The sequence below is a fragment of the Tubulanus polymorphus genome, chromosome 1 (genome assembly GCF_964204645.1).
Source record: "Tubulanus polymorphus chromosome 1, tnTubPoly1.2, whole genome shotgun sequence".
Taxonomy (NCBI): domain Eukaryota; kingdom Metazoa; phylum Nemertea; class Palaeonemertea; order Tubulaniformes; family Tubulanidae; genus Tubulanus; species Tubulanus polymorphus.
The window spans coordinates 30392975-30408066 of record NC_134025.1 but is presented as its reverse complement, the minus strand read 5'-3'; the positions used below and the strand labels follow the sequence as shown (position 1 = coordinate 30408066).

At 35.8% G+C, this 15092-nt stretch overlaps 1 protein-coding gene across 1 annotated transcript in view; it reads right to left on the bottom strand.

The window, feature by feature from the left end:
- Positions 1–599: 599 nt before the first annotated feature.
- The window catches only part of LOC141915456 (cubilin-like), a 68974-nt gene continuing 54481 nt past the window's right edge, over positions 600–15092 (bottom strand). The window contains exons 6-17 of the mRNA XM_074806995.1: positions 14135–14342; positions 13393–13652; positions 11986–12024; positions 9552–9738; positions 8641–8840; positions 8170–8365; positions 7383–7600; positions 6727–6894; positions 6418–6529; positions 6253–6326; positions 5918–6031; positions 600–3102 (exon numbers count right to left, since the gene is read on the bottom strand). Of these exons, the coding sequence (XP_074663096.1) occupies positions 2870–3102; positions 5918–6031; positions 6253–6326; positions 6418–6529; positions 6727–6894; positions 7383–7600; positions 8170–8365; positions 8641–8840; positions 9552–9738; positions 11986–12024; positions 13393–13652; positions 14135–14342 (2009 nt within the window). The 3' untranslated portion in view covers positions 600–2869. The remainder of the gene's footprint in view (positions 3103–5917; positions 6032–6252; positions 6327–6417; positions 6530–6726; positions 6895–7382; positions 7601–8169; positions 8366–8640; positions 8841–9551; positions 9739–11985; positions 12025–13392; positions 13653–14134; positions 14343–15092) is intronic.

Below are 15092 nucleotides of genomic sequence, written 5' to 3'. Positions count from 1 at the left end.
TATATTACATGTAATAAAGATATTCAAATAGATATTTATTTCGCGATCGTGATTAAATCTGATTCTGCCATCTATTGGAATTTTCCAGAACTAAACTAAATTTGGAAAGTTGAGTCTAGAGTTGATAGTTCAAAGGAAATCCCAATAGATGGCGATCACATCGGATTTATAAGAGAAACCAATCAGCGGCAGAACTAGTCAGTGTCCTGTCTAAGGTTTAATTTCACGGTGGGATATTTTCAATGCTCAGATCTCACCGGGTCGCGGTCGAATGGTCGAGGCATTTGTATCAGGGATTTCACCACACGGCAGTTCAAATGACAACACAATAAGATTAATTCAATGCTTGGATTCACAACAAACTAACACAGTCCCATACAGATACCTAGCTCATAAGCCTGTACTATACTAATAGGCCTATTACTTTGTACTACTTACAAAATTTAACCACAGCGAGAAGGAAAGAAGGAAGTCTTTTATTTTTCAACAATATGTGGTATCTAGATGTACTCCCCCATGAATATACTTTGATGTGAAACAAATCTTAAAAATCTTAAAATAAAAAACAAAAAGAAAGATGACATCAGTTGGATGCAGCCCTGCTCAGTTTTATTTTTCATTCATATCTTAAACATAATATATTATCAGTATTATGTAATATTTGACATCAATTCATTTCAACAAAAATATAAACATTGTTTGATTTGTGATCAACTAACATTTTCATCTTTAGTTGTTATCAACAGTGACTAAAATCATAAATTTTCTATTTCGTAAAAACCCTATTCACGCGTAATAGTAATAAAGGACACGACAATTAAACGTAAACTGAGACTACTTGAGTGTTGAGCCGTCTGGAAGAATTTAAATATTCAGCCTAAAGTGGATAATAATGAGTGATGTCCATCCTGTGGCAAGTAAGGGTCAACCCACGCCCAGCTGCAAGTCAGTACCCTTCAATTAGTGGCAAGTAAGTCACCACCCTTCCTCCAGTGGCAAGTGAGGGTCAATTCACACTGTATCAGATGAATAAAAGCTAAAAGCTATTTCATCCGGACACAATTTAATTACAGAATTGAAGTATAGTTCTATCACTCCACTGAATCAAGTGGTCTGATACACTTTATTCTAAAAACCTACCAGCTATTATTTCATTAATACTAAGTTCAAATATATTTCCATGTAAAACATAAATGTACAATTTTTCAACATCATTGGGGGCAATAGCATTCATTCCAATACAACAGCACCAAATAATCAACTATTAGATCACATTCATGCAAAACAGACAATAAGCCAAACACTGGTGACTAAAACCATACCTATTTAATGTTCTCAAGAGTAGAAATGTATTCATAAGGTAATAAAAAAGCCGGTTTTAATTTGAGATGATTGAAACCTCACCAAAATAAACCTTTTTATGTGGGCATCGTATTCAGTTCATGATTCGGGTTTATTTACAAAATGTCTGCTGAAATACTGGCTTTTACATCTTTCAGACTCTCATTTTTTTATATCAAGTTTGAAATGGAAGTTATGTACAAAATGCACAAAACCGCGATACATATTTACAATTTCTACAGATGAATTCATTTTTTTTCTTTATTATTAAATGTTTTATGATTATAGATTTATACGGAGATAAAATTCAAATCGTTTCATAGACAGTTTAACAGTTCATCTTCAATAAACTATAAATAGAGCACAGGCGTTCTACGAAAGAAACGATATCAACACATATTCATTGTCATGGAATAACACGCAAATTTAAAACCATCACAAGAGTTTCATAATAATTCAACACAAATTAAAAATATTCATTAATCACATTATTCGTCCATGTATACATAGATGGCAGTTGCATGAACAATAAACCTTCCTTTTTCCATGAGGTTTTACATTCCCTCAGATCTGACCTTATCCTCCTGAATAGTTTATATCTTCGTAAACATTTTCTTAAAAAAGTTCATGATGACAGAATAAAAAACCTACCAAAAGTAGCAAAAACCTTTTGGTTTTAATCTCACCAAAAACAGACTAACTAAATGCAAAAAATTATGGTAATAATCGTTCTATTAATTCGACCTATTGATGCTGCTGCGATTTTAGGAGGTCATGTTATCTGAAGGTGTTTCTTATACCTACCACGAATAAAATACTGTAAAACCATTCATGAATTATCTACCTAATATAAAACCTAACATCCACACAATTTAAACCTTGTCTATCAACTACATTCTTCGAGAGATTGTGGTTTAGGTTTAAATGGACTCTGATTAATCTGACAGGTCAAATATTTAACGTTTTTTGAGTAGAACCCAGGATCCAGTTTCGTTAAGAGAATTAACTTTTCATTTGATTTTACTCCATCAAATCAGTTAATTTGGAATCAGTTTACCAGTTAAGCCTTTCTGTGAAACTAAGGCCAATTCTATGGTCGTGAGTTAGAGTTAACATCCAAGTCCAAATGAGTTCATTATTCAACTCTAGTTGAATATTAGCCGAGAACTGTACAACCAGTTCTACTATCCTACCTGCCGGGTTTAACAACTATTCTCAGACAATTACTTTTTTCTGATGATGATGATGATGATGATGATATCAACATTGCTGCTGCTGCTGCTGCGGCTGCTGTACTAAATCAGGGAGTCTCAGTTCGGTGACTCCATGACTATTGAACCGATGACGCGCGTCACGCTGTTTTCTTGAGTTTATCATCAATGACATATAAGTACAAATAGTTAGCACCATAACAGTAACATTACTTGAAACACGCTTTACATACACATGATTCATGATTTATATTAAAACATAATTACACAGTTGTGCTGTCACGTTGTAACGGGCTATAACTAACGTAGTCCCTTTGTCATACGATGGATATTTTTTGCATTGTTTCGCGATTAATCATACGGTCGGTAGTCCGACTGCTACAGTGACCCTGATCGATCATAAAACGAATATCCGATTCGTCCGCTTTACGTTTCTTTTTCGATTTTTGTCGCCGATGGAACATACAAACGAGAAGCACGATGAGCAAGAATAAAGTAATTGCGACCCCCAACGCTATGTGTAGAATGTTATACGCCGGTGGTTTCGGACCTGAAATAAAAATAAAAATTGAACAACGATCAGCGAGTGAAATCAAAATATTTTCATTGTGAACCTAGCAGGTGTAGATCCAGACACGATCAGTGTTAGGAGGAAACAACTTACGAGTAATGCAGGAGCAAAGTTATTTGGGATCCAGGAGTTGTTTACAACAGGAGATATAGAAAATATGAGTGTATTCTTTTGAATTTACTCCTATATATCTCAGATACAATATTTCACAGAAATGGTTTGTCAGGTCACGTACCACTCACACCCCTGGATCCGCGCCTGACAACTTTACACCTGGATTCAGGGTGAACTTCTGTTTTCATACTTTTGACTGTAGTGGTCAGCAATATGGCGCCCATCTTGGAACTAGGTCTGAACTACAGGGACCATGCTCAATGGCGCAGTTCAGTATTTTTTTGGACGCATTGTCATTCGGTTTCACTAAATCCATTGATTGATAAGTCAACCGAAGTTCACCTCTTAGTTAATGAATACTGGTTCTTAAAAGACTTTGTGTGACACCAAAAACAATGGATCATATATCACTTTAATCATTATCTAACATGCATATAATTCAACTAACAATCATCAGCCTTCATCTACACGACAAAATCTATTAAAAAACCCAAGATTCGTCTTATGGTCTCGATGGAGGCCTGTAAAGTAGCATGCTCAGTTTATCTCAAAATGATTGTTCTATCATGCTATGGTGCTATATATGATATCCATGATTACTGTAAACAACAATAAACAAGGAGAAGAGAGAGATTGATGATGTAATGACATGTGTAGTGATTAACATGAACTAATCAGTGATCAACTTTACGTGAACTATGTGAGAACTATATTACACCCTCATACGTTTTACATGCTACTGTCTTTATTCACTTCACAAATTTCAGCAGTAATAAACTCTTTATAGATATATAGATTAATCATGCAATTCATAGTGCTCTTACTTAGCATGCAGTTTTTGAATGAAGCCATGTGACGTCATTGTTAGTGCTGGAGAGGTTATTGCGTTTGACCATCGACACGACTCTGTCTGTTATTGTCATATGAATATGACTGCTCCAAAACAGTAAAGGAACAGTTGAAGTTCCGAAAGTAAAACTAATATAGGATTTTTATGCTACGAGCCATTACGAAACATCTTTTTTCAATTGGAAACTAACTTCAACAATTGCTTAGGATATATAATTCCCATTTGCAGTGTAGCAGTCAGAGTAGGCCTAGACCTCATGCTATATATGTATATATATATGATTTCCTGCATTCCCAGGACCAGTTTCACACAACAGTCTAACTATTAAATTGATTTATCAATCTAATTTAAGAGTTGCAGGTAAACTTTTTTACTGTGGTGAAACCAGGCGCTGGTTTCATAGACAGAGGGATCCTTAGAGACAACTCATTATTCAGGCAATAAATATCATAGTAATTTCGTCACGGGTGAAGTCTTCACCCGTGTCTATGAAATCGCAGGCTTCATGATATTTCTCTCAAGTGCTAAATTCTACACGGATAGGATCTAACAAAATATAGCGGCTTGCTGCAGCCAACAAAACACAACAAGACACAACGACATTTGCTTCCAGCACCCATTTGAAATAAAACACTCCTAATCCAACAACAACGTGGAGACTGGCACTAATATTAATATTAATAGAATATCAGTGGTTTATACGATCTCATTTCAAAGCAGTTTCAAATAGTTCAAACATTCAACAGAATTGATCTGATAAACGCGGCATACACATATGTTCACTTCGATCGATCGATCGCATGATTGATACAACTACAGTATCTGAACGATCAGATTATCTATCAGATTGACCCGATGATAAAACCTTCGCCAGTGCCTTTCGATATTGCTTTCCGGTCAAAACAGCACTTAATGAGTTCACACTTTCATTACTTAGACCATTCTAATTTTGCTTGTACCTGGAACGGACCAATTTAGAACAGACCAAATCAATTCTGCTCATTAAATCAACTGTTATCACTGGTCCAGCTTAGACGCAACTTCGTGATTGATACGAAATTAAAGCAAAGTTTCTGTTCGCACACAAAGCTTTAGTCTGGTCCGAGATAGAATGGACCTTGACCAATTTAGAACAGACTTTTCGTAGTGAATTCTAAACTTGGTCCGTTCATATGTAGAATGATGATGTAGCGCGAATGCAGCTAATACATCATCGAACGCCTTCAAAAAATATATATATACGGTACCGGTATATGGTTGATAAGTTAGCAATAGTCAGATCATATCATTCGGTGTAGGAGGCAAATGTAATAATGTCAGCACAGTTAGGGTTAAGGGTTAGATGGTAGCACAACGGTTACCTCCTAGTATGTATTACTCACCACCTGTATATCAGACAACAAATAAAAGAAAATATGAGAGATAAAGTAGAAAATACAAAAGAACGAAAAGAAGCGTTTTTGGGTTCAGCACATCGGTGACTATTTAAAGCCTACAGCCGTGAAGTAGTAAATGGTGTATAAATGATTTTATATCTTTACAAGAGAATGAAATTAGGTTCTCGGCTCTATCAAAGGTAGGATGAAAAATTGTTTAAATTTCATATGAAGTTAAAGAGTTCTCTTGAAAACCAGTGACAAACGACACTGTGAAATATACAATTGTATATGATCATACAGAGATAGAGATAGATAGAGAGAGCAGTGCTAAATATATCGAAAGAGAAGATAATTTTATACATTTAAATAGTGATAAAACATTAAATGAATGTAGAATAATAGTTTAATAAGTGTTGAAATATTAAACGCGCATTTGTGAGCGAATACTTACAAGAAACAGTTTCATCCGAGTCATCAGATCCACCGCAGTTCGGGTAGTCGTTACATTCTAAATGTTTGGCAATGCAATATTTAGATATCAAACATTGGAAACCATCACAGGGTACTGGAAAACAAAAACAACAACACCAAATATATATATATATACATATCAGATGAATACTAACCAAGATTGTAGTCAAAATAGATTTATAGCAAGGATACCCACTATCAAAATTGAATCGTAATAAGAAGACAACAGTACAGTGGTGGGCAGAGTATAGCATTACCCAAAACTTTAGTTGAACTATATAATAGATAACTGGATCCAAGTTTTCAGTAACTTACATTTATTTTTCATAATTTCAGTCCATGTTATTTTGAAACCTTTATCTCCGACTGAGTTGGGACCAACTATAAATCTGTAAAACAAACGCATATGGGTACTTAAAAATTAAATAGAAATAACACTACCAAATTGAGAACCTAATTCAATTACTCAGCAATACTTACCTAATTCTTATGAAATTTGCCAATATTACCATCTTGTTGGTTGCTTGTCCACAAATTTCACTGGTTGGACGCGGGCCACCCGTATATATTTGTAAAATAGCGTTTTGGCAGTCTGTAAATATCAAAACCCAATATGTGTAGTTGAACAGCCCCGCACTAAGTCGGACTTGGTAAATATATAATATATCTGTAACTATTGAATTTCTTATTTAACCATGAAAAATAGGTTTCTGGATTCAGTTGATTGAGTCAATTGATGACTTCATTTCAGATAATCACAATCAATGAGATTTAGAATAACGATCTTACCATTACCAGCTCCCTCTAGGTCGAAATCAACATATTGAATAAGTATTTCATTTTGAGGAGCTGTTGGGTAAATGTACCAATCACAGCTGACTGTCAGGTTATATTTCTTTGGAAACCCGGGACTATAAATAACTCCTCCGTACCCGCTCGAAATATTCTTACCACAATCTGAAAACGTACAGTTGTTAGGAAAATATAGATATCAACTCTCATATAAAATTCATAATAACATTCAGATGAATACTCTGAAGAGAATTGCAGCCAGAATGCCCTATTCTAGTCATTTTCGCTCTAGGACATTGGGTAAGACCTCATATCTCACCTGTAGAAGCACCATTGCACGGAGGACAATTAACAGTGTTTAAAGTAAATTGAGTTCACCAGGGCTGGGTTTCATAGATGTGTAAGAAAAATAGTCCCTGGGAACATTCTGAAATTCGTCAGTTATAATCATGGGCTGGGTTTCATAGATGTGGAAGAAAAATAGTCCCTGGGAACATTTTGAAATTTGTCTGTTATAACCATGGTTTCTCATTGTTACTATGGTGGTTGTTACCCAGATTGAGGATTTACCCCTAGGAATAACTTTAATACTCAGTCTATGAAACCGGGCCCAGTGCTTTCAGTCAACTTGTCTAAGTTTAGGAAAGTCTTACCTGCAAATGGGACGACTTTTGGAACAAAGTCGTAATGAGCTAAAAATCCCATGTTTACCGCAGTTGGATCAGATTTGAATATAACTTTCATACGATTGACGTTATATTCGGATAGAATCGGTCCCGGTGCGTGAGTTCCGGTCGAATGTCGAATCATCTGCGAGTTCGAACCATTCACTTTATAATCAAATACATTGTACACCTCCACATAGTCACCTCTATTCAATAGAAAATATTATAGATTGATTATTGATTATGTATTTGCGTAAGGCCTATTCTAAAGAATAACCTAAACCTCCGAGCCCAGTTCCTCAGCTCTTAAAGAGTTAGTTTTATTCACTTTTAATTGCATGAAATCTTAACCCAGAGGCCAGTTGCACAACAGTAGCTCTCAACTTTTGTTTAAAAGTCAGATTAATAATACCAAGGAGTTTTAAATGTCGCTATGTGAACTATCCACTGGTTAACTTTTACCAATATTTGAGCGACTCTGAGCTCTGATAAGTTCCCATGTTTTAAGTCGAGAGTCAAATACAAACAAAGAACTGTAGAACTTAACCTACAACTGTGGAACCCGGAGCCAGTTGCTAAAAAGTTAGAGTTAACTGGTGAATATATATCATAGTGACAATTGAAACTGGATTATTATTCATTTCATTTGAAACTGGATTGTGTAAGTCCGCTAGTTAACTCTAAACAACTTTTGAGTAACTGACCCTTCATCCATAAAGACGGGCCCTCTGAATATCTGATAACTTATTGTTTATAGAATGGAATATTATCTTACGCTGCAAGTTTAAACGTGTCGAATGTGATGCGAACTTGTTCGTCAGGTAAACCGATAAACTCATAGAAACAATTAACACCAGGCGGGTAACTCGACGGTTGCCGCGGTGAATTGAACGAGCCTCGTTTCGATATACTCGATTTATACAAGAAATGACATTCCCTCGGCGTTACCATAGTACCGGGAATATCAAAATCTAAAAATAGAAGAAGAGTCAACAAAGTTATTTTGCGTTTATATATAGCATACTGATTGGGCAATCAATGAAAATTAGTGATGAGGTCACCTCTGCCTAGTGACAAGTGAGGTCATCCCCTATAAAGTGACAGGTGAGGTCCCCCCTACAAAGTGACCAGAGAGGTCATCCCCTGCATAGTGACAAGCGGGGACGAAACTTGTCCAACTTTCCCTGTGAACATTCCATACATTAAGGGAGGAGGCGGTTAGTTGAAAATGAATGCCATCTCTTACCTATTTTGAATTCATAAAATGCTTCGAAGCCTTTTCCAGTAGGAGTGTTACTGTGAGTATCAAGAACTAGTAGTAACCGTGGTTTCGATGTGGTGATATTTTTAGGTGGACTATTACCGCACAGCGGAGGGAGGTCGCTAGGATCCGTTTCCATTTGGCCTTTTGTAAAAGCTAAAAGCTTCGCCCCACCATCGCACGGTCTGAAGTAAAGGATAACGGCAAAATTAAAACTCACAGCAAAAAAACAACAACAATGATTCGGTTAAATCCGTCAATTAGTAACATGAAACTGACGCAAGAAGAGATAAGTTTCCTTAGCAACAAGATTCATTATCTCGGTCGATGAAAAGAACGGGAATGATGGAACATAGGACGACATTTTTATATAATTCCGTTGAAAACTCGGTATCTTTGACGATATAAATTACAAAGTACTACGTAGAGAATCATATTTATAGAAGAGGCTTCAGGGTCCAGTTGCATAGTACTCTGAGAGACAAACTGAAATCAAAACTGTCGCTCCGGTTCTGGGTGTTGAATTAAAGCTGCCATTTGTCGTTTTATATTTTCAATAAGACAGTTTCACAACAGTTTTACCATAGATTCACATTTCGATAGAGTCAAATTCTAACGAGAATAGTAGATTTGGTTCCTGGGTGGGCTTTCATGTTTCAAAGTTGAATTAAGTTAGTTGAATTACAACTGCTGTTGATTGCCTTATGTCATCAATGAAGATAACAATTGTGATGACATAAAGAGCACTCCAAACTGATATAATGAAGACATAACAAATTATCAACTTCAAGAAACTTTTCATACTTAATCTTTCTCATTATATTAGTTTGAGATTCTCTATATAGATTCAGATTCCTCCTTACTATCAGCGTACACACTAGATTCACGGTACTTACTTGCTATTACTATACGGTGGAATATGAAATGTTTTGAACGATAGCGAAACTTTCTCTAGGTTTTCTTTATCGTAGCGACCATCGATGAAATAATGACAGGTAACGTTAGGTGGATAGTGCGCTGGATAGTTTGGACTAACAATAGTACCGTTTGATTCTCCTGTGCTCAATACTCTCATGTCACATTCTATCAAATAAACAAGAAAACTAACTTTAAAGTTTATTGATCCCTTTAAAAACAACATGGACGCTAATATTCATGATTGTAGTTGTTATTTTGAAATGCCAATATTGATGACATAGCACATTGACTCGCATAGCACCCCTTAAATAATACATAGTACCAGACAGCTAGAAATGTGTAAAACAGTTTCGTAACAGTTTTTTTCTAAAGTAATGTATTTGTATCAATTAAAATAGTGAAGCGTTTACAGCAGTGTCACTGACAATTGAAAAATAGAAAATCTCTTGAGAAAAACTCAACGTAGAGACTGCTGTATAACGCAGAACTAGCTATGTAAGGATTCAAGCAGAAATTGAAAATGCCACTTTATGGATCAATTACTACATGCCAGATACATTCTAGGAGATTTTTACGAGACTATCGTCTAAATTGCATACATTCGTCATTATTGAGTTTTTCCATAAAAATGATCATTTCTTATGTATACATGTATGGTACATATCATATAGAGTAAAGTGTTTTTCAATAACTGAGAATCATTGGACTCAATTACCAGCCAAAATCATTCACACAATTCTCCACATCGCTAAAAGAGGTTATCGGCAAGAAAATGCATGTGCGCATTTCCATAAGTGCCTGTCACAACTTAATTTCCGTCTTTTAAATGAAACGTTCTCAAATTTCATTATTACGTTCGCGACTCAAATGGTTTCTAACTCGATATAAAACTACATCAAGTTGTAAGGAGGAGGCTTTACGAGCTGAGAGTGATTTGCGTTTACTACATCGTGTGCATATAACTGAATTATTAGGCGAGGATTACGAATACGGAGGTGTATGATTGTTCAAACAAATCCCCACTCCACGTGCAACGCTGAAAACTGATCCATAACGTAACTCTATCTACCGTTTCAATGTTGAATTTATGAGTAAGACTTTGGAAAGAAACTAAAACTTTTAAACCAAACACTGGTAGAATTTTTTGACTGTTTTACTCATTGTTTGTATGTAGTCATATGAAATATCACTACCACATAATCTGATACTGGTATTCAACCAACGCTCCCACCTACCAACAACTATTCAAAAAGTGAAATAGTGCAGTTAAGATTTTTGACATTGTAGTGAAATTTCATATCATCAAGTCGTTGTAGATGTCTCTTACTATAAAAAGCTAAGGGATCAGTGTTACTCAATAGTTATTTGAACTTGAACCAGTAGATTGCTGACATAGTGACAGCTAAAACTAAAATTAATTCTAATCATAGTATTTATCTGTTCGCAAACCAGACAACCTGATATCTCTAATTGTAGTAGTTTTCACCAAAATTGAGAGTAATTTGATATGAAAAATAATCATCAAATAAAAGTGAACTAGTCTCGAGAGCATTTTGATATTTTTTTTGTAGTCAAGTTCTTAAAGGGTAGAAACTACTCTCAAAATAGTCGTAGTCACATCTGCCGTCTAAAAGAACAACTAGCTTTGATATCGTCAAAATAAGATCAGCCAAAAAGAGTATTTCTACGAACGAACGAGCAGTATCAAACTGACTGGTGTATTGAGGAGTGATGGTGTGTAAGGTGTAATATCCTGCTTGTGATCAGCGACAATATTCACATCAGTAAACCACTTCAAACGGCTCGACATTAATTACGAATCAGCTCAGATGTTTAAACCTATGAGATTAACGGTTACATCAAATATTGATAGTCGACTAAAATCTCTGTTGATACCGAGCCACGAAATGATGAATATCAGTTTCCAATATGTGATGAAACAAATTTTTCATCTCGAAGCAGAGTCTTAATCATGTTGTTACTTTCTGTCTATAAATATATTTTGACTTTATTATATATTTTTACATTATTATATTATATATATAATACATATAATATATATAATATATATTTTATATATTATATATAATATATAAAATAATAATTATATTTATATTATATATAAATAATTATATAATATATTTCAAAATAATATATTTCATATTATATTATTTTATATTATATATTATATATATCTTTATATATATTGATATCATCTTTGCCTTTACTCTGTAACATTAATGTAGATAAATCAATTTTGATAAGAAATTATCGACGACGCGGAATATGTAAAAAACCCGTGAAGACTTTAATCCGATGGATTATAAAGGATTTCCTGGTCATTCTGCGAACATTGTCTACGAAATGATTAATTAAAAATCCAAGTATCGAATATAAAGAATTGCGTATTACCTGTTCCGCGAATGTGGGTACCTCGTCTTTTGATGTAATCTGAAATCGAAGAATTTAATTTTGTCGTAAGAATTCCGGTGACACGACGGTGTTTACCAGCGCACATTGATAGACATTGATTAGAATTGGCTTCATGATTTTATCAATGTAACCACTGCGTGTATCGCTCGTGTAGAGGATTGTAATATTTCACATCAAATCATAACAAGTTAAACAGAGATTTCATACGTCGTTTAGAGTGTTCTGAATTTAATCCGTTCAAATCCAGAACTGACTAAGCATTCAAACTAGTGAAAAATTCATTCTATTTTAGAAGATACCAATTTAGACAAACCAAAAAGAGCGATTCTAAATTTTAGAATGGACCACTGGAGTGAATAGTAACTTGTCTGTCACTCACAGCGTTGTGTCTTGCTGGACCACTGATAGCATTTGATTTAAATTGCATGAACGCACAGCATTTATTCGGACCATTCTAATTTGGTCAGTTCCAGGTTTAGGTCAAATTAGAATGGACCAACTGGCGAAAGTGAACGCGGCTCACGACATTGATGTTATTGCTGCGGTTGTCAGTCTGGACTAATCGACAAATTGTGGGAAGTTTCACAATAATAGAATTAATTACGAACATTTTTCTCATAAAGCGACGTGTCAAATTTAAATTCATTGACGACGCCAATCACTTTAAATGCGGTTACGTTTACAAAACACTTACGCCTGACGTCTGCCTTGGCGGCCGCCGACCGGCGATGAGAGGTAGATTGAAAATTTCTCATTTCAACTGATGCTGCTGCTGCGTGCCTTAAAATGCAACTCTCTCTGAAGAGCAATTTCACTGACTGATTGTCACGAGTTAAACGCGACAAAATGATGGCAAGAGGGAATTCAAATTCCACTCGGTGAATTAAATTGTGTCATGAAACGCATGCAATCAGCAGAAATGTTGAAACGATTAACTAACTACCAACTTCCTTCCATCTTTACTGATAACTATAAGTCGCGTTCATACTACGTTATTTAGAACACTCTAAATCTAGTCCTGTTTCAATTTAAAACGGACCAAGTGTTCGAAGTAGCGAAGTCTGTTCTCTATCGTAAAACAGACCTGCATCATTGAACCTATTTGTGGTTTCCCTTTGATCCAGTTTCACAGTTCATGAGCCAGTTCCACTGTTGTAAGATTGAGTTAACTCTGAACTTTTGATCCAGTTCCCCAGTTGTAAGTTTAGAGTTAACTCTGAACTCAGGATCCAGTTCCACAGTTCATGAACCAGTTCCACCGTTGTGAGTAGGAGTTCACTCCTTGAGTTGAAATTAGTTCATTTTCAATGAGATTGAACTGAAGAGTGAAATCTAAACTCACAACTGTAGAACTGGGCCCTGGGTTCTATACGACTAATAACTCACCTAATTTAACATATTTATCACTAAATGTATATTTGGCTTTAAAACCTCTTCGTTCTATCTCGTAATCCGGGTGTAATTCCCAGTACGTTTTATACGGTTTTTTAGTCGGTTTCACTCGACCGCTTTTCGTAACAAATTCAATACGTAACGCTTCGTTTGTTGAATATAACGTCAACATTTCATGCTTGCCGCAGTAAGTTCCGATCGGTTCAGCCTCACGTGTATAACCGTCGTAAACCTTCACGTAATCAAATGGACAACTGAAATATAGAACAATAATTGAAATATTGAATATCTGTCTTTACTGGACCAGAATTCACAGAGTCGATTCCATGGAATCGTTACATTGATTCTAGGATCCACAGATGTCAGTTTAAGTCGCGATCACGCAAGTGTTTTAGACCCACGCAAAATTTGGTAGATGAAGCCAATGCCAACCACTCACATTGGTGCCCAATAGGTCCGTACCAGTTTGACATGGGCTAAATGTGGCTCAACTTGCTTGCCACTATTTAGTAAAGAATGAATGATTTACTTCTAAATGTGCTCTCTAATAAAGCACGGGCCAAATTTGACTCAGATCTGGTCAAGACTTGGGGCCAAACATCTGCGAGTGCGTGACTGCAGCTTTGAATTTAAACACTGGACTCAAGATCCCGGATTGTTACAGTTTGACTCCATTCATTATCAATTCTAAAGTGTTAATCTGTGGGACGGGATTGTGATATATATATAAACTTACTGTTCTCCGCCGCTGAAGAGATCAAATGCTTTGAATTCTAATTTGATACGCTGGCCAGGTTCTCCGAGCAATTTATAATAACAGAACGTATTATCGGGATAGATTCCGGGAAACGTCGGAGACATTATAAAACCTTGAGGCCTATTACTGCTATATACAGTAAAACCGCATTTCTCATCAGGTGCTACCGTACCCATATCAAACAAATCTATAAAATATCAGACAAGTAAAAACAAGTTAATAAAATTCTTGCAACCACGTTCTACATTATGATATATGATGATATATTATGACATATCGCGCCGTAGTCGCGGCTAAAGGAATGTATATTTTACCAAGTGCAGCATGAATATGATACGACAAGTGGGAAATTGTGAGAAAATTCGCCGACGGAAATATCATTCATTGCCAGTCGGTCCAACTACAGTTTAACCGTTATATTACGCGCAGCTCTGGTAGCAATAACCGACCGAGAGACGAGGTAAAGTGGAACATTTGGCTTGTAGAACACATTTTGCCGGGAGCATAAAATTGGAATTACACGAACTAATTGCTTCATGTCATGGATAATTATGCAATCGCCCGTAAAACTGAAACCAGGAAACAAATGATTAAAAGCTATCAGCGTCGCCCAACGTGTGGAGCCATAAAAAATATGACACGCAAGTTTGTCAGCTTTGATTTCCCTTAACCTTTCATGGAGGGAGTGGGCAGAATACTAGAATACCGCAATCGAGATTTTTGATCTAGATTTTTGCCTCGCGTTGATAGAATTTTGGCATCGATATAACGGATGCCGTTCTAAAACTGGAGCCTGAATGAATGGTTTCATCTGGGAAAACGTTTTGCTCGGGATTTAGTTGGAAAGGCGACAAAAACAACAGAATTCTGCGATTGGAAAAGTTTACCGATGTCACAAGGAGTGGTTTCATCGGGCACTGTTAGTTTGATAACTTCG